The sequence below is a fragment of the Natrix helvetica genome (genome assembly GCF_964273705.1).
Source record: "Natrix helvetica genome assembly, chromosome: 2".
Taxonomy (NCBI): domain Eukaryota; kingdom Metazoa; phylum Chordata; class Lepidosauria; order Squamata; family Natricidae; genus Natrix; species Natrix helvetica.
The window spans coordinates 206,684,656-206,709,322 of NC_138552.1; the positions used below are offsets into that span (position 1 = coordinate 206,684,656).

Below are 24,667 nucleotides of genomic sequence, written 5' to 3' on the forward strand. Positions count from 1 at the left end.
CCAGAAGTCCAGCAAGATGTATCAGGTTGTCTTAAATAAACGGATACACACGAGCTACAAGAAGGTTCAAATCTATCAGCTTCCTAAAGAAGACCATCCTAGTACTTCTTTCATGTCTGCAAAAAATTGCAATATTAGAAAGCCTAAATTTGACTAAAGCATGCATTTTGCTTTGTTGCAATTACGGATCACTTTTTTCAGCAGGAACAATGAGGAGCCATGGATATTACTTTCCCCTCCAGTTTTATCCTCCTAATATTCCCAATAATCACGTTGGGCTGAAAAACCATGACCAGTCTGAAATGGCTAGGAAGGGACTCGAACCCCTCCCTCAATTGGTTATATATCTTCTATTGCAGAGAGTTTCTGTTATTAAAGTCAGCTTTAAAAGAATATTACGAGAAACAATGCAGTTCTCCTTAACATTTCATGAAAAGTGTCGCCTTTAGTTTTCGAACATTTGATATGAGAGGTTAATAATAGAATGAATGGCCTCCCTTTGATCCCCAAGAGAATTAAAATGCTGCAGAACTGTAAGTATAGAAGAATTTTCCCAACAGGCTTCATTTTCTTTAAAGCTTTCCTTTCCTACTGAGGCCTGCAGTGATGGCTGCCTGCCAGCAATGGTATCCAAATCTGCAGCTTTAATATCTGAATGGGAGGGTGGCTCTTAGTGACTTGTTAATTGTGTGCTGAACACCCTTTACTCAACAGCAATTTATGTGGCTTGTTTGTGTGTTGGGAGGGGGACTGTAGGGAGATTAGCCTCCTGTTTCTGCTCTCTTTTTGATATTTGAATGCTTTTACTTCACCTTGCAGATGCATTTCTAGACAGCCGCATCTGGGTGTGAGAGTGAATGCCCAAGAGCAGCCTTAAGCCAATTACTATTTGTAGAATGAACAATTGATTTTAATAGTTTGTGTGTAGCCTTAACAATTCAGCCTGGGGGGGGGGGAGGGAATGAGCTTGTTTGTTGAAGAGGAAACACATGTAGGGTAAGCGTCTTTGGATTCTTGATGCCTCTTCTCTATTTTCTAATGTTTATGCATTTGTATGTGTAGAAGTCTTATATGTTTTTATGTATATAATTGTCATAAAGAATTTGATGTATTCTACCTGAAAAAGGAATAACATTCTATTCATTGAATATGGTTTTAATCCCTTTTCATAGTTTATCATTATCATTATTCTGTGCATGCTTATTCAAGAGAAAGTCTTAGACATCTCACTTGGAATTGCTTAGAAGGGCAGTAGGAATAAGGAATAGACTTTGCATGTGTGGGAATGTCCTTGTCTTGCTCTTATAAAAAGAACAGGTTGAAACTCACTCTACCTTTTTTTTGCATATAAAAAGGATTTGGATTGGCTAAACTGTAGAAGAAAAGCAAGATTTTTATTTTTAAAAAGCTATTGGTATTTCAGTCCTCAGGTAATAAGATTTTGAAAGCTTATAGAAGAAGCATTACTTTGGAAGTTGAAATCTTCTTCCTGGGTTTGTGTGTATGTGTGTATTAATTGTATATAACTGTCCTCATCATTATGCTTTAGCTCTGGGCAATTATACCCCAAAAAGAATGATAAACTGAGTATAGTATGGGAGCATCATTCAATTCCTTTTGACTTCACATTTTCTGTATATTAACTAATTTACTGAAGGAACTGTTGTAGCCAAAAGAGAAGTGGCTTGTTGATCCTAATAAATTAAGGAGTTGTAAAACCTCCTCACCCAATTTTTTCCTAAATTAATTACATCATGTATTCATCAGGATGTAGCACATAGTCCACCTTTGCTGGTGTGTGTGTGTGTGTGTGTGTGTGTGTGTGTGTGTAAATCTGGCACTAAAATGATGGGGAATATCTTAAGCATCCCGGTGGGATAGGATGGGGAGTTGAAAAAACACCCTAGAAAAAGCCACTGCAAAGTGTATTGCATCCCTCCTGTTTGCAAGGAACTCCAAGTGTGCAATCAACAAAAGTCAACTCAAGGGCATCTTCTCATTTTTAAACATTCAAATTCTTATTCAACACAATTGCCTTTCATTAATTTATGAACTCCGAATTAATTTAACCGCCCATCCTGTCTCTCAAATTACAAAATCCACTTTTTTAAAAATTACTTCTTGCTGACTGAGAGGTGGAACCAATTTACCTTTTTTCTAGCTATAGTGCAATATGAAGCATCTGTCTAGTGCCCCATCAAACTGCTGGCAGATATTTTTGCTCTACTTTGCATTCTTATCAGGGAAAAGTGCTATTGCAAAGATAGGCAGGAATTAATCCTTTTCACTTTCTGTTCTGTATTACTGTTCTGAGGTTCAGATAATTGCTACAGAAAAAGAAATTGCACATTGATTTTTCTTCCTTAATTTTCTTTTCTGAATTGCAGTTTGGCACCTACTGCTCCCTCTAAAAGCAGCTGCCAAAGCCACACTCCTTAAGACTAAAACATTTCAAAATAGAAGTGCAAATGTTCACAATTTTCTGTTTTTAAAACTGCAGGAAAGCAACCTGAGTTAGTAAGGCCTAAATCTATAATAATGGCACAAGGACTGATGATCTATAGAAAATCTTTCTCAAAATGTGAGCTTGCTATTTACAAGACTTCTTCAGTTTGCAGTATTCCATTGGAGCAAGTATCTTTTGCCAATAAGATTGAAATGCGTTTGCATTTCAGTTGGGACATGGAGCTGGAAAGAATTGCTCAGAAGTCATCATTTTTTGAAGGCAGCCTTCATGAATGAAGTTAACAAGAAGCAGATGGAACTGCATTCGGTGATTGCTTGTGCTGCTAATAAATTCTGACCGAAGCCAAAAGCTTTGGCATTAGAAGACCGATCTGTAATCCTTCTGTCTAATGCTTTCCACAGTCTTTTCAAACATAATAGGATGGCATTTTTTGCTTCCAGACAAGGCACTTCTCCACTAGGCCCAACACAGTCAGAAAAGTTCAAATGTTACATTCCAATCTTTATTTCCTATGTATTTTATTATATTTCATTGTTTTGTTATTTATCGGTGCCAGTAAGAAGCACAGTATTTTACACAAAGAAAACAAATTCCTGCCCCAAGGAGTTTATAATCTAAAATCTGATACCAAGGAATTGGACAGAGGAAGCAACATAAACAAGAATGTATTAATAATATGAGTTTCACTTGTTGAGGCTTAGTTACATAAAGACAGAATAATACTATGAGTATTTACCCAGATATAATTCTTAGTGTGTTCAGTGGGGCTTACGTTTTGGTAACTATCTTTATATAATGCCTATTATCTTCGGGAAATTACAGTGCATTTAATAATATAGTCTGTTACATTATTCTGGATATTAAAATCGTTCTGAAACTCTTAATAATTCTAGCGTGCTCAAGTTAACCAATCCATTATGAAGTCAATTAATTGGTAATATGTTTTAAAATTAGTAGGTATATAGCCCTGATAATGCTATAAACATTTTAATTCTAATTTAAAGCTGTCCATCAACATCCCCTTCAGTCACAAAAGGTCAATGAGAAATATATGAAAAAAACCTAATGTTTTTATAGTAGATATATTACTCTTTTGTATATTGCATTTTGTTCTGTTCTAGGTGAGGACATTTAATACAGGAGATTAATTTTATCTAATTTTTAAAATGTTAGTGTTATATTAATTGGGTTTGTTTTTTGGATTGTTTCTAATTTCCTTTTAACTTTTGTAATATGTGTTTAATGCTGTATGCTGCCCTGAGTCCTTTGAGAGAAGGGCGGCATATAAATCCAATAAAATAAACAAACAGACCAGGTATGTCAAACTCAAGGTCCAAGGACCAAATCTGGCCCGTGGGGTGCTTAGATCTGGCCCGTAGGGCTGACCTAGAAACAGCAAAGGACCAGTCCGCGGTGCCTCTACCAGTGGAAACAGAGCTTGGGAGGGTTGCGTGTGGTCCTCCCAAGCCCCATTTTCACTGGCAGAGGATTGCAGGTGGCCGTTGCAGCTGAAAACAGAGTTCTGGAGCCCGTTTTCGCTGGCAGAGTGTTCAGGCCACCATAGGTGCCCCCGACACGAGTGATGTTGTGCTGGCCATGCTGACCCTCCATGAGAGGTCAAACAGAACCGTGATGTGGCCCTTAATGAAATCGAGATTGACATCCCTGCAGTAGACCAACACAAGTGATTTAATTTTCTGACATGGACTTATATAGTGCTTTACAACCCTCTCTAAGCAGTTTACAGAGTCAGCATATTGCTCCCAGCAATCTGGATCCTCATTTTATTGATGTCAGAAGGATGGAAGGCTGAGTCAACCTTGAGCCCCATCAGGATCAAGCTGCCGGCAGTCGGCAGAATTAGCGTGCAATACTGCATTCTAACCACTGTGCCACCACAGCTCTTTTTATGTTTTTACAGTTTTATCATATTACCATGAGTAGTCAAAATGGTTTCTTCAAAATAAGCAATTAAGCAGTTAAGCAATTTCCAAAATTGGCAAAGAAATGATGCTTAGCAAACCTTGTGTTCATATAGGCTACATTATGACTATGAGCTTGGGTAGAACTCCTTGACTCCTAGCTGCTCATGTCAGAAGCTGATTGCAAAAACTTCAATTCTTGCCATTTACTCATGAAAATCAGCTGTCCAGAGTACATGTAGGCAATCTTACATCTCTCCTTTTTCTGGAGACACTTTGGCAGCGCATTTACTGTCTGGCCATCAGTCTCCACTGCAATGCCATCCCTATTCCTTCAGGCACATCTGATTCACCACGAATCTTCACTGTAAGTATCAAGAACAGGCCATTTTTACTGAGCAAATATTAGGCTTTGGAACATGCAATTAAATTTTGAATTTTGGCAGATATGTTTTACATAAATCTGATATGAAAACAAAAAGTTTGCACTGGTCTCTGGAAAAGACAGTGCTTGTGTGTTTTCTATTCTTTTAAGCCTATGCAGCTGTTTAACATGTGTATTTAAGCTTTCCAGAGAAACTATGTTTTCCATTGAGTATGCCAGCTAGTTGGTGGTGTTGATTACTGATAGTGGCCTCCCCGAGAGTTGTTACAGTTTTGGGGTTCTTCAGCAGGGAATGTGTTAAATTATTCAGCAGTGCAAAGTCTTGATTAATAATGGTGGGTGCTTGCTTATAGCAATAGCACTTAGATTTATATACTGCTTCACAGTGCTTTACAACCTTCTCTAAGCGGTTTACAGAGTCAGCATATTGCTCCCAATAATCGGGGTCCTCATTTTACTGACTTTGGAAGAATGGAAGGCTGAGTCAACCTTGAGCTTGGTGAGATTCGAACTGCCAAATTCTACAGTCAGCAGAAGTAGCCTGCAGTACTGCACTCTAACCACTGCGCCACCGTGGCTCTTTACTTGGAGGTAGTTGACAGTGTGAAAAAGAAAGTGGTTTTTAAATTTGTGTATTTTTTTAATGAAGTAGCAGCAATCCTTATACAGTACTCAGCAGTTATATAATTACAATCTGTGTTATGTTCATTGGAAAAAAAGTGATTTAATGCCAAAATGGAATAATGTTCAGCAGTACATTGTGATAAAACAGGTTTCCACCCCGAACCACCCCAACGAGGCCATCGAAGTGATGTCCCGGTGTGTGGAAGCCGTACGGATCTGGATGGATGACAACCGACTCAAGCTCAACCCTTCCAAGACGGAGTGGCTGTGGGTACCAGCCCCTCGGTTCAGCCAATTAATCCCATCATTGGCCATTGGGGGCATTCATCTTGCCCCCGTGGAGCGGGCGCGCAATTTGGGCGTCCTCCTGGATGCCCGGCTGTCCATGGATGACCATGTGACAGCCGTGGCAAGGGGGGCGTTCCACCAGGTTCGCCTGGTGCGCCAATTGCGCCCCCTACTGGACCGGGATGCCTTGCGCACAGTCACTCATGCGCTGGTGACGTCTCGCTTGGACTACTGTAACGCTCTCTACATGGGGCTTCCCTTGAAATGCACCCGGAGGCTGCAGTTGGTCCAGAACGCAGCCGCGCGGGTGATTATGGGGAGTACTAGGTACTCCCATGTGACACCGTTCCTGCGCGAGCTGCACTGGCTTCCTGTGGTCTATCGGGTGCGTTTCAAGGTTTTGATAACTATCTTTAAAGCGCTCCATGGCTTAGGACCTAGTTACTTGCGGGATCGTATTCTGCCCCATACATCCCTGCGACCAATTCGCTCGCACAGAGAGGGGCTCCTCCAGGTGCCGTCTGCTAGACAATGTCGTGGGGCGGCACCTAGGAGTAGAGCCTTCTCTGTGGCGGGCCCAGCCCTGTGGAATGACCTCCCTCCGGATATTAGGAATACCTCTGACCTCCGCTCCTTCCGTATTAAGCTGAAGACCCACCTATTTCAAGCAGCTGGCCTGGCTCAACTCTGATCTAACCATATCGCTCCTGACGGGTTTTTAACTGGGTATTTTAATTATATTTAATTTCTAGGGGTTTTAAATACTGTATTTTAATTGTTTTATCAATTGACCTCCTCCTTGTGTATGTTTCAGTGTATGTCTTTGTTATATGTTTGTTTTGTTTACATATTTATTTCGTATGTTTCGTTGTACGCTGCCCCGAGTCCTTCGGGAGAGGGTGCGGCTAAGAAATAAATATATTATTATTATTATTATTATTTCTCCAATCTGGTGTCCTCCAGAAGTATTGGGTCACTATCCCCAGTTGGCATTCATTGTAAACGGAGAATTATGAGATCTGCAAGCCAGCCAACCCAAATTTCCAATTGGAAAGCTTATATTAAATCAAATAGTCCCATAAATTCCAGCTTTGGAATTATTTTAATAATTCTAGTCTGTTCAAATTAACTGATCTATTATACATTATTTTCTTCATATCACCCCATTTTTATTGCTTTTTAGGATGTAACAGCTGCTGGCTTCTTTTAATTTTACCGACAATGTTACACTGTTGATTCTAATTTTGGTGAACGCTGACCTTTCTGTGAGACATCATAGAGAAAACTGTAGATGCTGTGTATTTGTTCATATTCAGTATGAAGTGATTTTATCCCGCCTTTATTATTGTTTCATAAATAACTCAGGCAGTGAACATACCTAATACTCTTTTCTCTTCCTGCTTTCCCCACAACAAACCCTATGAGATGGGTTGGGTTGAGAGAGAGTGATTGGCCCCAAAGCCATTCAGCTAATTTTTCATGTTTAAGGCAGGAGGACTCTCTGTTTTTTATAAACCAGATCCCTCTTCTTGCTGCTTCAACCTCAATTAAAGTTAGGTATGGAATCTAAACTGGCATATAATACATTTGCATTCATCAGATTATATGTTTTTAAAAAGCAGAAATATTTGTAATTTGTCATAGCATTAGTAGACAGCTTCAAGCTTGTTCTGCGACTTCAATTACCCCATAGTTCAAACTTAGCTAACAACTTATCAGCAAACATGTCTAAAAACTCCTCAACTACTCCTTTGAGTAGTTCTGTAGCAGATCACCAGCATTTTGTTTTGAGAAGAATACTATCTTGACTCTGCATAGTGATGTCTTATTTTGGCAGAACTAGTCTAACTGATAGGGTTTACTTAAAAGACTTATATGACCACCTGTGGTTTGTAGCAAAACTCTGGGTGGCTCACCAAAAAAAAAAAAACCCAGTAAAACTAGATTCTGGGGTTTCAAACAAAATTTTCCAAACCCCACCAGAAAAAATTCCCCCAGATCCAACTTCACACTATCTCAGTACTTGCTAGTTTTTTACAGTTTTTGGAAGGCAAAAAGGCTGGATACCTATCAGATCCCAGGGGGAGGGTCCATAGGACAGGGGCAACATTGAAGGAAGGGACTTGGAGCTTGTCCACCCTATGCAACCTGGTGGAACATTATTGCACATACACTATATTGCCAAAAGTATTCGCTCACCCATCCAAATAATCAGAATCAGGTGTTCCAATCACTTCCATGCCCACAGGTGTATAAAATCAAGTACCTAGGCATGCAGACTGTTTTTACAAACATTTGTGAAAGAATGGGTGGCTCTCAGGAGCTCAGTGAATTCCAGCGTGGAACTGTGATAGGATGCTACCTGTGCAACAAATCCAGTCGTGAAAATTCCTCGCTCCTAAATATTCCGCAGTCAACGTCAGCTGTATTATAGGAACGTGGAAATGTTTGGGAACAACAGCAACTCAGCCACAAAGTGGTAGGCCACGTAAACTCATCCAACATCAATGTGTGACCTCACAAATACGCCTCTGGAAGAATGGTCAGAAATACCCATAAACACACTCCTAAACCTTGTGGACAGCCTTTCCAGAAGAGTTGCAGCTGTTATAGCTGCAAAGGGTGGACTGACGTCATATTGAACCCTATGGATTAGGAATGGAATGTCACTTACAGTAAGTTCATATGCGAGTGAAGGCAAGTGAGCAAATACATTTGGCAATATAGTGTACCTTCAGGAGAGGCAGTGCTGCAGATAACACAGTCCAGTTCCATGTAGGGCTTGAAAGGTAATAATCGTCACCTTGAATTGCTGAAAATTATTTCAGCCTGGTAACTGGCTCTGTTATGGTTAAAATACAGCATATCATTGTATCCCTTTCTTCTTACAAGGGTTGTTTTCATGTTGCTAGGTAAAGGTAAAGGCTCCCCTGCAGATGCGTGCTAGTCATTTCCAGCTCTAGGGGCAGTGCTCATCTCTATCTCTAAGCTGAAGAGCCAGCGCTGCCCGAAGACTTCTCTGTGGTCATGTGGCTGGCATGACTAAACGCCGAAGGTGTCTGGAGCAGTGGCGTAGCGTGGGTTGTCAGCACCCGGGGCAAGTAATTTGCGCCCCCTAACCCGAGGGCGGCCCGACTGCAGCTGCCCCTTGGTCGGCATCAGTCAAGTGAGGCTCTCCATGCTGGCCTCCTGCCTTCCTCCCGAGGAGGAGCTTGACAGGACAGCGGGAAAAGGCTCGACTGAAGGGAAGCAGGTGCCGCGGGGGTGGGAGGCGCACCGGGGGCTTCGGGAAGGCGCCAGCTTCCCGGGGCGCTCCAGGCGGAGCGGGAGGACGCGGTGGCGTTGCAGCCGCGGGCAGACGGAGCGCAGCGCCGCTCTCCTTCGGCTCCCACGGGGGCGGCACGGCGGGTCTTGGCGGCTCCGCTGGGAGGTAGGCGGTGCGCAGGAGGGGCCTGGGCGGGCCGGGGCCGGGGAGCTTAGTTCGCGGGCCGAGCCGGGCGCGAAAAGAGGCAGCCACAGTCCGGCAAAGGGCGGCGCGGGGCGAGTCAGGGCGCCCCCCCAGATGTTGCGCCCGGTGCGGCCGGCACCCCCTGCACCCCCCACGCTACGCCACTGGTCTGGAGCACTGTTACCTTCCCACCAAAGTGGTCCCTATTTTTCTACTTGCATTTTTTACATGTTTTCAAACTGCTAGGTTGGCAGAAGCTGGGATAAGTAATGGGAGCTCACTCTGTTACGCGGCACTAGGGATTCGAGCTGCTGAACTGCTGACCTTCTGATCGACAAGTCCAGGGTCTTAGCCACTGTGTCCCTCTTTCATGCCTCTACAAAACCTTTAAAAAGATGCAACCAACCCATTGTGTTCAAGATTAAAATGAAAAGGCCTCTCTGCAAATGACTGTGAAACAAGATTTTTTTAAAGTTATTGTACACTACTAAAAAAAGAAATCGCCTTCTGGTTTCATGAGTGGGACCATTACCAACCTTAGTAGCTTATAGGATAAATGCTACATTGTTCCTGGAAAACAAAGAAACAAACAAAAAGTAATAATTTTGAATGTAACTCCTGATAACAGATTTTTACCCAAGATATTGTCCTAATATTTGTGAACCCTTTATTTGCACAAAAAAATAGATTAGTATTAATTGTATAAAGCAAGAAAAAAAAACCTGCGCATTTTATATTTGTTGGAAAAAATCTGATTCTATAGACAATAATGTAGACAAACAATGAGAACAGGTTGACCTTTTTCTCCAGCTCATTCTTCCTCTGTGTAACAGGCTTTCTTGTACCCACCTAAAACAGAAGGGAAATTCTGTAGATCTGATTCCATTTGTAGCAAGTTCAGGAAAATAGAGAAAACTATTAGTAAAATGTGCTAACGATTCATTAATAAAAATAAATAATAGCAATAGCATTTAGACTTATATAATGCTTCACAGCCCTCTTTAAGTGGTTTACAGAGTCAGCATATTGCCCCCGACAATCTAGGTCCCCATTTTACTAACCTCGGAAGGATGGAAGGCTGAATCAACTTTGAGCAGTCAGGTTTGAACTGCTGGCAGTCGGCAGAATTGAACTGCAGTATTGCATTCTAATCATTACATCACCAGGGCTCACAAACAAACAAACAAACAAACAAAGTTTATTGTTCTTCTCTCATAATTCCCTATTGCACAGGTGTGGGTTTTTTTCAGATTTACACACTTCTATTTTCTTAATATCTTCCAATCACAAGGAAATATATTGTGTAAAAACAATGCATTCAGAAGTGTGGTTTTCCTCTATACTGCTCTGAAATGAGACCAGCATATCTGAAAAATATTGGCCTTGTATAGCAATGTGCCTCTGGGCCTTCTCAGATTAAGCCAGTGGGTTATATTTTTGGCTACACTCTTTTCCAACTTGGTATCCTTTTTCTTTTAAGGATTTACTGGTATATTTGGAAGAGTTAGAGTATATTTTCTGGAAGATACAAAAGAACTGAAGCCAGCCTAACTTTTGTTGACTTAACAGCTCCCTTCCCAACCTTCTGGCATATATAGTAACATAATATGTATTGTATATTTGTTAGCTATACATCTCTGGATTCATTTGGATGAAACTCATTACAACTTTTCTTAAAATCATTCATTTAGTGACTGAAGTTACAACGGCACTGAAAAAATGAGTTATGATTGTTTTTAATACAATCTGTAACAGCATCCCTGGAGATCATATGATCAAAATTCAGATGCTTGGTAACTGGCTCTTACTTATGACTGTTGCAGTGTCTCAGGGTCATGCAACCTTCTGACAAGCAAAGTCAATGCGGAAATCAGATTCACTTAACAACTGCGTTACTAACTTAATAGCTGCACTGATTCACTTTTAAAAGTATGGCAAGAAAGGTTGTAAAATGGGGGGAAAGTCACTTAGCAATGGAAATTTTTGGCTCAATTGTGGTTGTAGGTCAAGGACGATCTGTATTTCCATTTTCCACCGATTTTAATAGGAATTTTGCTCAAAATATGGTACTGAGATTGCTTTGGTCACTTTTTGTGGATAAGGGGATGCAGCTATGCTATTACTCCTTGATCTCTTAGTAGCTTTCAGTATTTTTGACCAAGATATTTTTCTGAATTGATTGACAAGGTGGCTTTTGGAGAGCACTCTTATGGAATAGTTCTGAACCCTGGAATTTCTTGTAGACAATAAATACGATTTTTCAGAATATTTGTATTATGAATGAGAAATGCTATCCATTTTTCAACACAGTGATGAATTGCAAGCTCGCCGTTTTTACAATCTATGTTTTAATGACATTAGAATGTTCAAGCAATGAGATTTTCTCTCTGTTTCTGAATGTATGTGATAATTGTACAGAATGTTTGGCACCTTCCACTTCAGCTTCTCCAAATGGGCTTCACTCGTCATATTAGCTCAAAAGGAGAGGCCCATCTTTCAGGAACTTTTCAAAATAAACTGGATGTCTCTGTTGAGTATTTATGGAAGTGACTGCATCTTGCCCGAAGCTAGAAAGTTAATGAACTGGAAATATCAAGGTTTGTAAATCATTTTATATTTGAAACAGGGCTGTGCAACTTATGTTCTGAAAGTTTATCTTGTCCTGTTTGGTTACTGAGAATGGGAAGGCTGAAATGACAATAGAATGCCTAGCCCAGGTGCTATTATTTGTCAAAGAGGCAAGCTACTTCCCAAGATAAATCTTGAAGTTTAAACTAAAAAAAGTCGATCAGTAGAAGAAATGGGTAAGAATTAAAAAAAAAACCACCCTGAAGTAACATTGAGAAAATTGAATGCTTATTGTAGGTAAGGGATAAAAAAGATTTTTATAAGAAGTCTTGAGAGTGGCTACCTATTTTTGTTTCATGTTGCAAAGGAGGAGAAATCTATGATAAAAAGGACCAGGTTGTTGCCCCTTGTGAGGCAAGGAATCTCTTTCTCTCTCTCCCACTCCCTCCGTCCCTCCCTCCCTCCCTCCTTCCCTCTCTCTCTCTCCCTCTCTCTCCCTCTCCCTCTCCCTCCCTCCCCCTCTCTCTGTCTCTCTCTCTTACAAAAAGAGATTTTACAGCTGTGAAGGAACATAATGATTAACAAACAAAAGTATACTGTGCAATTAATAGAATAATTACTGAAGATGGAGGCATTTGCTGAAAAGTTCTATCAAGATGTTTTGATGTACCTGTGTTCTCATGTATCAACAGCAGATAAGGATGAAAAATGTTTTATGTAGGAGTATCTGCAGCATGATGCATAGATTCAGTCATCATGTACTGCATTGCAGAGGATTATTAATACATCATCCTGTATTTTGAGGAAGAAGATGTTCCAATGTCCTTCAGAAGATCTGACTATAGTTCATTTATGTGTTATTAAGTAAACTGAAGAAAGAAATGTAATACTTGCAAGTCATGGAATTTAGACCACAATGTTCCTTCAGTCATTTACAATTGGTTTATTTTAGGAAGCTAATTTTTCATCAAAGCACTCAGACTGTAAATGTATTTATATTGCAAACCAATATCTCCAACAAGCATGGAAACAAGAAAACCTGATATGCCACTTAAAAACAAAAATGCAAACTGCTTGTTATGTCATAAACTGTCTCTTTATAAGATAATCTTCCAAAGGTCCATCTTTCTCCTCTCCTTGTCTCACTGTTCTATGAATTATCTGAAACTATTTCAACAATTTTATTCTGGAAAATAAGGATAAAATGTTATGACAAATACTTTTTGGTGACACAATCATGTTATAAGAGATTAGAAAATAGGCCTCAATAAAGATTTTGGATACTGTCATCTATCTATCATCTATCTATCTATCTATCTATCTATCTATCTATCTATCTATCTATCTATCTATCATCGTCTGTCTGTCTGTCTGTCTGTCTGTTTGCTTCCACTAAAAATGATCCCAAACTATAATGCTATTAAAAAACCCAGTAGTAATAAACTTTATTAATGAAGCAATACCAAATTATAGGCTTTAGAAATGTGAAACAAGCTTATGACAACAGTGATAGAACTACCCTAAATGACACAATAGCATGAATCCAGGGGTAACCAGAGACCAGGTTGTGAAAATTTATGAAGAAAATTGTTGAAATGTATGTTGTGGAATAAATTACAGGATAGGAATAAATATCTATCTATAAGATTAAATAGCAATGCAGAACGCCTAAAATTTAATTTGGGAAGGTTGTGTGTGTATGTATGTTAAGTGATCTAAGATTCTCATGTTCTCAGTTACCGTAAATAGTAATAATTTCAGTTTATAATTTAGTTTTAAAATGATTTTGATTCTTGAAAATATATTAATACATTCAAAAATCATTATGAAGCTTTCGGTGGGAGGATGAGAAATAAAGTATTTAGTCTATAACTTCTAAGTATATGGTCTTTGCTCATATTTGTGGTTATTGAGGCAAATACTGTTTAGTTTGTGTGGATGACAGAAGCAAAGGCTGAGAGTTAGGGTTAAAAAGCAGATTTTATGTATGCTTTTGAGGTTTGTAAGAATGTTGATTTTCAGATAGATATCTGTTCTGTTCTCTTGAGTTAAAGACAAAAGAGTTGGTGTTGAAATTGATTAGGAATGTAAGATATGAGATGGGAATGATATTGTCTAATAATTTCTCAAGGATGATGACTATTCAAAATGAAGTTTGGATTTTTATGATTTGTTATATTTGGGAAATATAGGACTCTTGAACACTTGGGCCAAAATTACAGCTTATAAGACCTGAATCAACAAATAAACAGGTGGACCATCCAAATAAGGAATTGCTGAATTTATTGAACATTGAAAGAATTTCCTCAGGACAATACAACTGATATTGGGAAAACAATTGACTATATTATTTAGGATTGTCTGCTACAAATCATAGAAGTCTGTTTCTGCAGGAATTATCTACTCTTGTGGAATTATTTTATGTGGAAAAAACACTTTGGAGTGGTGTCTTAGAGCCTTCGTGGCCTTTAAAAAATTTTAAGCTCGGGACATTTATGCATTAAATAGACTTACAGCTTCTCATTAAAATGTGGTAATAAAAGGGCATATTCTATTCTGCTGCACCATTAAATCAAAGTAGGAGGGAGTAGTATTGAGTTCAGCTGAGAGAGTAGGCATTTGGCAGATGTTAAATGCTAATTAATTTTGGAGTCAGTTGTGAATTGAGAGAGAAAAGCATCTGTAATTGGGAAGCTGGTGCTGACAATACACCAATTTCAAGTTTTTAATAGGATTTTACAAAGCAGCTTAGAACTACTCTGATGAAGAGCTTTGTTGAATGAACTAGGTAATACAATTTGTGTGTATGAAACATTTCATGTTGCCTTGCGGCTTCCCCGTATCTCTTACCTCTCTATGTGTGGGAGCCAGAAAAGGCATCTGTCCAAAAACTATGTTTTTAGGCAAATGCTGAAGGAGAAAATGAAGAGGAACATACTGCTTTATAGCATTCCCAGTCTTCCAATTTGGGCAAACATTGCTGGAAGCAAAAAAAGGGGGAGAGGGAGAGAGAGAGATTACAAAATTTATATATGCTGCAAACTAAATTTAAAAGTCTGTATTACATAATTTGCTATATAAACGTTGCATATTAATATGCTCAACTTACCATTGAAAGCAAAATGGTGTGTCTACTTTCTAATAGATACCAATAGATACAAAATTGATACTAGTTACCTATCTTCAGTTCATATTTACTTTGTGTGTTTTTAACGTTGCTGGGAGTGAAGCAGTGGTTTGAAGACAAGCAACAAAATACTATAAGAATTGCTCTGTTAAAATGTTTTTCCTTCTCAGCTCTGCTTGAAAGAATAATTTGCAGAGGATTGCTCAGTGAAGTGTGCATTTTAGTTACCCACAGCAGTGTCTATTGTCCTGTTCTTGAATTGAATGATGTCATGTTTCATTTTAAGCTCTTAGCAATGCTCAGAACTGCATTTAGTGCAGGCAATGAGAAAGTTGTGAATCAGGTTCCAAGGGAAAACCTTTTGTGTGTGAGGGGCTTAGTAGTTAAAGGCTGACTCGTTCAATATTTCTATCAAAGCAGCCATATAGACTAATAAGACTCATTTTACCCGAGGGCTCCCGGGTGGTAATTTTGCAGCTGCTGGAACTGAAGGATGCCTTCATCTTTGGTTGCACAGGTAGCTTATACCTCATTTTGGGTGGGAGGAGGAAAAGGAGGGAGAGAAGTTCAGTCATTGTTTAAAAAGTTGGAGGCGTTCCATAGTGATGAGGTAAGTGTTGCAGAAAATTCTCCCTCATAAAAGTGCTTGGGACTCCAGGATATTTCATGATATGGCAGAAAACTCTTAAGACGGTAAGAATCTGTAAGACAACTGGATTTGCTAAAAATCTTGAATTCTTGCTCAGTTTTGGGAGAACTGGGAGGGAGTGGAAAGGTTACACAATGCTTGGGAATTAAGGGGGGAGAGTGGAGACCCTCATTTGGATCACTCTTGTATTTTTCAGTGGGTTGTTGTACATCACTGTGATGTGCTAAGCTGTAGAGAGCTTGTTTATGGACTGTAAAGAATGCAAACTTTATTTGTTATTTGAATAATATGGGGTTTAATTGACTTTGTTGTTGTTGTCCAGACTAACTGAAATGGCAGGGATGTCTATCCATGGTGCTATTCAAAATCTTGAATATGTAAGAGTGTGCCTTATCATTCAGGGATCTCTGGGGGTGGGGTGTTTTCTTGACCCAACAGTTTGATATTTTTGTGCATGCATGTGTTGATCAAGTTCTAGATCATATTGTCCTATTCAAATAAAATTTGATTAGGACATTTTCAATCAAACTGCATATGCCCTATAGCTACACAGCCTCTCCTGTTTTCATGAAATGCAACCTGTGGAACACACAATTGATCCATCAAAAATAAGTAATAAAAATGCAGGCAGTGAATTATATAATGTTAAAACTTGTAGATGGTATAGCATGAAAATATTGTATTCGTCTGAGTCATAAGTGTCTAGATTAGGTACTTTCATTCATTTAAGAGTATTAACCATTCGATATAAATAGCTCTTTGAAACACATGATAGTATTTTAACTTTTGAAGTTGCTAGAGACAAGAGATGTTTTTGTGACTGTTGTAACAGTGAAAGGGTTAGCATTACTGAAGTCATAATCAAAAAAGCATAAACTAGTATAGTTCTTTTTAGAACTTCATATCATTTGCATTGGAAAGCTGGGTTCATGTGTGTTTTTAAAATGTATGTTTTTAATTTTAGTTATCTGTGGTTGTGGAGGTAACATAGTTCTCAAACTTTCAGAGAAACTATCTCTACAGCTTTGTGTGTGTGTGTGCATGTTTAATCTTTGTTTAGAATATCAGCAAGCAGTATGTAACCTCACAGGGAGGAAGTCAGACAGGGTGGGGAACATTACTACATTTGTGGAAAGTTATGAGTGAGAAAGGATCACGTTACTAAACCACATTTCCTAGCCGTGTGTTGATAAGTGCAATTAGTTCTCTTTCCAGCACTTAGCCAAACCAAACCAAATTAACACACCGTTGTCAATTGAAGATGCTAAGAAAATGTGGAGAATTGGACTTTCTGTCCTTTGAATCAAGTTTCCGGTTGAAGTTAAATAAGTTGTCCAGCACAGTTATGCCATCATGGGGATTTCATTCAAATCTACCCCACTGTAGTTTTATCTACATTTATCTCTTATCTGATAGCAAATGATATGAAGAATAGGAAAACTATTGAAACCAATTATCTAACTAATCATTATAGATTGAAAATAACTTGAGTAAATGTTGCCACTTTGAAAGCTCTGTGTTAAGCATCATAGTTAGTCTTACTATGCTTTTTCATTGATGGGATTTTTGTAGAAATATTTTGCAGGGGAATCTTTGAGTGCCTTTAGTTTATAGTAGATATTTTGGAAGAAGACATGAACTTCAAAGGATGGGATAATGCTACAAATGGATGAAGATTTTTTCCCCCTGTTAAGTCCTCGAGGCTACGACGCCATTGACTATCATTACCAGCCCCTGATTGGTTGAGACGCGAGCAACCAGCTGGCGGGAGATTGCAGCCATTCTATTGGTTCAGCGTCTGACAGCTCTAGTATAAAAAGGGCTGTCAGCTGTCAAATGCTGCTGTTTGGCGGTTCGAGGTTTGCCTTACATTTTGCCGTGTTATACTGTTAATAAAGGTTGTGTTAGCTTCAACCTGCCTTACCTCAGTTCCTGCCTCATTCTCCCTACAGACCCCCCCCCCCCGAGTTTGAAAGGGAGTTAAAGGGTCTGTCAAAATGATTGTATGGCTTAATTTATTAGTTTTTGTGTGCTTAAAATTAATACTTAATTTTTAAGATGGTTATTTAGTTTTGAGATTTGAAAAGTAGTGGTTAGTGGGCAATTGAAAGACTACCAAAAATAAGGACAAAAATGTACCTCTGTATGCTGCCAATTGGTGTAGACCAGATCAGTCTAAATAGAAGATATGCTGAATTATTTTACTATATAATATTACTCTGAACTTTCTAGCTAGCGTACAGCGGCAATTCTGTCAACAGGCACACTTTTCAAGGCTTTTATTTTCATAAGTGAATCCTGAATCTAGTCCAAAACATACATATTGTTTGCAGGCAGGGTTTGAAGAGGAATAAGAATGGGATTGCATTTACTGGTATCCCCTGATCTACTCATTGGTCTCTCTCTGTATGTATGGATTATGTCATGTCTTTGTGTGTACATTTGATAACAACTTGTGTTCACTGATTTTTGATTTAGAGACAAAACTATTATATTCAGGTGACATCACTTGAACTGGTTTTCTCTTGTTATTTGCCAAGCTTCTGTTTCTGAAGGCTTGTGACATTAAAATCTATTAAAGTTATTTTTTCATTGCATTTGGGAAGAATAAAAAGTCATAAAATTAGAATAAACACTGTTTTTCTTTTGTTAAACTGTAGGAATTCTCAGATTCTCTTTGTGTAGTGTTGACAAAGCAAATACAGCTTAATGGTACTTTTGGGCTGTCTGTAATTGAGACAACATAGCAATGAACAGGAAGAAAGGCCATAGGATGATTAAATGAAATAGGAACTCTGTACTTCAGCTGAGATATCTAAAGCAGCTTATCAAATATACTCTATTGTACTTTATGTTTTAGCTAGATGTCTTAGAAATTAGAGGAAAGGTTTTCCATTTATCTCATTTACCCAGATGTCCTATCAGTCTACTTCTGAAGAGTAGTTATTATTCTTTACTTTGTGATTTAAAATATTTCTTGATCAGAAATCAAAAGAAATAATTTTTCTGTTACTTTGCTGAAGAAATGCACACTTATAATAAATCTTCAGTTTTCAGTAATTATAGTGTCAACAATAATTAACTTCATATTACATAGATAAACCATAACAATGCCCTTTTACTTAAACCAACTTTTGATGGCTTATCCATGCAATTCTTATGTCAGGATAATTGAAGTGGCTCACAATTAAAGTCTTCAGGAACAAGTTTAAATACTTGTAGGCATTTCCTTAAATTAAAATGTTAAAAATAATTAAAGATTTCTAATTTAGATTTGAACAACCCACTAATTATTGGCAAACCTACTATACAAGTTATGTCTATAAAATGATATTCCAGGAGAATGTAATCTAGTTAATAAGAACAACGTGTCATATATCAGATTAAGCAAGAAAAGGAAAAGGAAACTGATGGTTCAACTTGACCTCGTTGAGTCACAGTAATAAAAGGAGAAAGCATAAAATGTGGTACAGACAGACATATCAGTAAATTTACAGAGCCTATCAACTCACTATTTTTTTCTGATCTTCAAACTTACATTTTTTCAAAACATAGGAGAGTTTCAGTGCAGATCCCTTCCTTTAATCAAAATATAAATGCATATGTTACAAAATGTCTTCTAGAGTAACTTCAGTCAGGATATGAAAGACATGCAGATATTTCCAACGTTTTATTGAACAATTTATATATTAATATCTAGGTGTTTCATATACTATGCTGCTTTTCAGCACTAATGTGCTCCCAAATGAAAGATACATAAAGAAGACAATTATGAATACTTCTATTCATATAGTTTTTGTTAAAAATAATTCCAAGATATAGGGATGTGGCAAGCTTAATAAATAAACATGAGTAATATGGGAATTCCAGCCAAACCAGACATTTCATTTATTTTATTAATGGCTTATTAGGGTTTCCTGGAATTAAAACAGCAACATGTCCAGTAAAATATGAATTCATACACACAAGCTGGATAATGCAATTAAGAGACTTTTAGAGTAGGCATCATAATAAATCTAATGAAGAAGAAAATGAGAAGAGGAATCAATTTTTGATTGTCAATATGCTTACAGATTTTTTCAACAAAACAGCTTATACAAAGCACCATTCTTCCACAAAGAGGGCTGGGAGGTACAGTTGTTGTTCATAACATAATCTTAACTTTATTGGATTTCTAGACCGCCCCTCTCTCAAAAGAGAAATAATTACAGGGAAATAATTATGGCAACATGCAGATACATAATAGTAAAACTATTTACGTTAAATGCAGCTCAAAACAATTTCCAGATGATTTCTGCAACAGATTTGGCATTCTCTTTTGTTTGGATGTTATGGATGCAGTTGATATTATGGATGCTGTTGATTCGTTGTTGATATACATGGACACAATGGACTATTTCTCAGAAAGGCAGGAGATAAAGCCACTACAGAAATCACTCACAGATGTACTATTGAATCTGTATATCTGTATATTATTTGTTGTTAGGAATTTTAGTCTCTCCCCTTGCCCACTATACATTTGTGTGTGACAGTGGTTTTTCTTCATAGTCGTATTAAGTGTTTGCAGTTTGTTAAGAATTTCTATATTGTTGGAATGGGTATTTCTGAACTTCTTTTCTAAGTTTCTGTGGATCAGAGATTAATAGTTTTGTTTATATTCAGGCAGGCAAAGCTATACTAATGGATTTTTTCCCCATCAACTTAATTTAAAATCCATTAAAAAATTATTTCATTCTGGGGTTCTTTTTTATTTTTTTGCAATTTTGTCTAGGTTGGCCTAGATATCATTTTGATCATCTACTTTAGAAAGATGTGTAAAATCAAGTGGGGTTTTTTTTGCCGCAAATATGGACATATGAATGCTGATTTTAAAAAAAGCTATTCAAATGAAGTTTAAAAATAAAGAAAGGTAGGAGTCCCTACTGGTAGATGATTCATTGGGTTGTTGTTTATATGCAGAGTTTCTGCAACATATTCCTCCTGCTTTGCTTGTACTCATTGAAGCGTCTGAAGATCACCTTCTATATGATTACTTTTCTGTGCATAAGTAAAATGGTTTTTAATGAAATCCAATATACATGCAAAATTAATATTTATTTTTCTATCTCCTCAAAGATGGCTACAGTCTTAATGGGTTGCCTCCAGTAATGGTAGGTGCAGCTCCCAAGAAGACAGGAAACAACCTACATAGAGAAGACCGACACTTCCTGTACTGTGGAATCAAAGCGATGGAATTGTCAGACAGTGACCGACCAGTTAGCTTCAGCTCAACGTCTTCCTCAGCATCCTCCAGAGATAGCCACTGTTCCTGTGGCAGCAGGACAACCTTGGTTTCCAACAGTCATCTGGGTTTGTTCAATCAGGACAAGGAAGTGGGGGCCATAAAGTTGGAGCTGCACCCAACCCAACAGTTTCCCAGCAAAGAGCTAAGAAAAAATAACCCTATCAAGGAACAGCTCTCTGATGGAAATATTGGAAGAAAGCCAAATATGCCACGAAAACCTGAGACAAAAGAAAATAACAAAAATTGTGTCATGTCATTGATTGTTGAGTCTACAAGTCCAAAACTCCTGTATGTTGACAGAGTGGTCCAAGAAATTCTAGAGACTGAAAGAACATACGTGCAGGATTTAAGAAGTATTGTGAAGGTAAGTGTGTTTTCTCCTCATTTAACTTCAGCCACAATGTAGAATGTATAAACTGAAATTTAATATAGAAAGAATACTAGGATCAAGGTTTGCAATAAATTAACTCCTGTGAGAAGCACAGGCAGCTTGAAGTTGATACATGCTCTTTTGGTTATATTGAAACAACACAGTTCTCATTTGCAGAGTTATCCTTTGAGACAGACAACATGATTACTAATTAATAACTTAAAATACATTTTGTTAAATGGTTCTTTTTCAGGTTTTATTGAAGTTATTCAGGTTTTGTTTATTTATTTTATTGATCCCACAAAAATTTGATATTTTATTAATTGTAGACATAGCAATGATAGTTGTTACTTTTAAAGTTAATTGCCATTTACACAAGGCATAGTCAGTTAGCACTGAGTTTGAGGATGATGAAGTTATTTTCTTTCCAGCTGCAATCTCAAGAGAAGTTGCCCATTGTATTATACTTTTTATGAGAAGAAAACTTTTATTAAAACCAGGGAGAGAATATAATATTGAGCCTTCAATGTCTGCAAAATACTATATTCCCTGAAATCATTTCCGTTCCCTTTCCTTTTTGAAGTTATACTTGTTAATTATGCAAGATGTACATGAACCATATATAAAGGTACTTTTGGGGAAACAGACTTTACTAACTTATTTTTTGCAAGTAGGCTGGTTTTAGAGCTTTCCCATTAAATCGGGCTGGTAAAAGAAGCTTCTTGATTTTCTATTGCAACCAAGACCTTAGATCTTTAGAAGCTGAAAACCTAAAGGTTGCGTGGAATTAAAAATCAGGGATTAGTGGTACCTTAGTTCTACTTACACAAAAATAAATGGTATTTATTTCTAGTTCCTGGAATATAAAATGTTAAATTTGAGACTTCATATGTTTCCAAATTTTAGAATATATCATTGGTTCTATTAGTTCATGACTTCTAAACAATATTATTACAGGTGGGGATTGTGTATTTATTTATTACTTTGTTTTTTGTGATTTCTTTGACCTGTTAAATGCGGACATACATTTTACACATAATCTGGAAATGTTATAATGTATGGCTTTGGGCAATTTTCTTTTTAAGTACATCACTAATCGGGGAAAGAAAATACTAGTCTGATGATGCACACAGAAGCAGACAGCGAGGCAAATCAGATTATCAGGATTTGATATACAAAGGCATGTTGAAAAAGAATTAATCTGTAGAAACAAGTCTTTTCCTGCATATCTGTATTAGGTATCTTAACTGCTGGTGTACAATAAGATCCATACAGGAAAGAAGTTTAAATACCCTTAAACAAAACTGAAATAAAGATATAAAGCAAGCAGAGCTACTGACATATTGTATAAATCAGGGAGTCATTTTAAATGTTTAGTACTGCCGACATAGTATTTAAATACCTTTATTCTCAGTTAAAAAAATAACTGCTTACTAATAAAAGTATTCATATGAATTTCAACAAACATGGCAGTGTTCATTTGAAAGCATAACTAGAAATAATCTTGCTCAAAGAGGGGGAAAAATGAAAATATCATAATACTAGAATTTATTTATAGGAAAATATTATAATTTTGTACAAATTCCTGAACCCATTAAAATCTCTGAAATGCATGCCAGTTCAGTAGCAATAGATTTTTTTTTTAGAAAAGATGTTTTAATGTACATTTAGAGTGTTGTAAAATGGCATAAAACACTTTCTACATAGGAACATTTTCTAACTATAGCTGATTAAAAAATCTTTTAAACAGGCAAGGTTCTACAAATAGATCCTGAAATAGTCACTTTTTTATTTTAGAGCTCTTGTGTTTCAGTATCATGGTAGATAGTGATTACTATTTTGTGATATCTATTAGTTAATTTTACTTTGACAATTGGTTTTAAATATTTATATTCTAATCATTTATTTAATTGGCTTCACATTATTACCTAAAATTTTGTCATTAATTAGCAGAAAATTAGTTTTAATAAGTAATAACATTGCAATTGCAGCTCATATAGGTTGGGTTTTTTGCTGTTTTTCTTGAAAATGTTTCATTACCAGGCTGGGTAACATAATCACAAATAGTAGTATTAACTGTCATTTATTCCTAAAGACCAAATACCTTTTCCTTGTTTCAAGTAGGTGAATATTCCTATTTTGATGGCTAGAGTTGTTCATTTTATTTAAAATGAAAATAGTGAGGAGATCAAAAATGCTTGAGTGAGGAGAAAAGATATCCTAGCACAAATATTAATACAATCAAAGCTACATTCATTAAGAAAGTTCTGTTTTTATAATAGAAAGTTTAATTTTTAGCAGATGTCTTTGGGGGAAAAATTGGTTCTTTTCTTTCTGGAAATTGAAAAAGGTGTTTAAGTTGTTGATATAAATAAACGGCCATTGTAATTGTAATTATTTTTGTTTACTGGATGTAAACACACTCTGATTGTTCCTTTGGTTTTTTGTCAATAGTTATGCTTTTAAGTTGCTTCATTTGTTTTAAAAGAAATAATTTAAAATAAATAGCTGATGGTACAGCGAAGGGATAGAGCCTATTGGAGTAGCAAAATGCAAAAATAGGTTTTTAAACCTTTGCCCTGTCATGGCCCTAATTAAAATCACTGTTTACCCAAGAAAGTGCTGTTTATAATAGAAAAAATGCTCTGTTGTTGCCAATGGTAACTTTTCTTCCTCATGAACAACAGCGAGGAAGAGTTTCCAATTAAAATTTTAGCAAAGAGAAAGGGTTGGATACTTCCCTTTAGGACAGTTCCTATTTTGGATCTTGTACATCACTGATATTCATTCATGCGTGCAGACACAAAGCAAATGACAAGACAAACACCACATCTAGATTGCACAAAAATATTAGTATCTTCTCCTTAAAAAAAAGCTTTCCTTTTGAAAATTTGGAAAACATATTGAAAGAAGTAGAACTATTAATATACAATATGGCTATACTGAACTATGGAGAAGCATTTAAATAATTAGTATTGAAGACCTAGTTGTGAGAAATGTCTCTAATAAGTCACAGCCAAAACTGAGGAAAAAGTGAACACAGTTTTATGATTGAATCGGGTTGGAGAAAGATGAGCTATGAAAAAAAAAATCTGCAAATTTCATCAAGCTCTTCACCTACCAGCCCACTATTATGGAGGGCCACAAATATAGGTCCACAAAGATTACCTTGGTTCTCCATGGTTTTGTATTCAAAGATTAAAAAATAATACGAAGGGAGAGTTGCAACAGATTGAGTAAATAGAAGGCTGTGTTTTAAGGGATTCAAATTTTAACTCATCTCCCTTTTCACCCGCAGTGGACTTTGGACACAAATCCAAAAAGTAACTTTCTGTGCCTTTAACTCAGTGCTTCTCAATTATTTTCTGTCATGCCCCCCCTAGGAAGAAGAAAACATTTCGCGTCCCCCCCCCGCGCGACTGTAAATAGTATAATTTGTCTATAAAATTGTTATAAGTACACCTCTGCATAACATAGCACACCGGTCTTTCCTCGTCTCCCACTGTAGTCACATGCTTTCTTTCCTCTTTTCCTC

General features: G+C 37.2%; 1 protein-coding gene across 1 annotated transcript in view; it reads left to right on the plus strand.

Moving 5' to 3' along the window:
* Positions 1-24,667, plus strand: part of PLEKHG1 (pleckstrin homology and RhoGEF domain containing G1) — an 85,083-nt gene that overhangs the window by 11,346 nt on the left and 49,070 nt on the right. Inside the window, exon 2 of the mRNA XM_081941337.1 lies at positions 20,594-21,126. Within this exon, the coding sequence (XP_081797463.1) occupies positions 20,594-21,126 (533 nt within the window). The remainder of the gene's footprint in view (positions 1-20,593; positions 21,127-24,667) is intronic.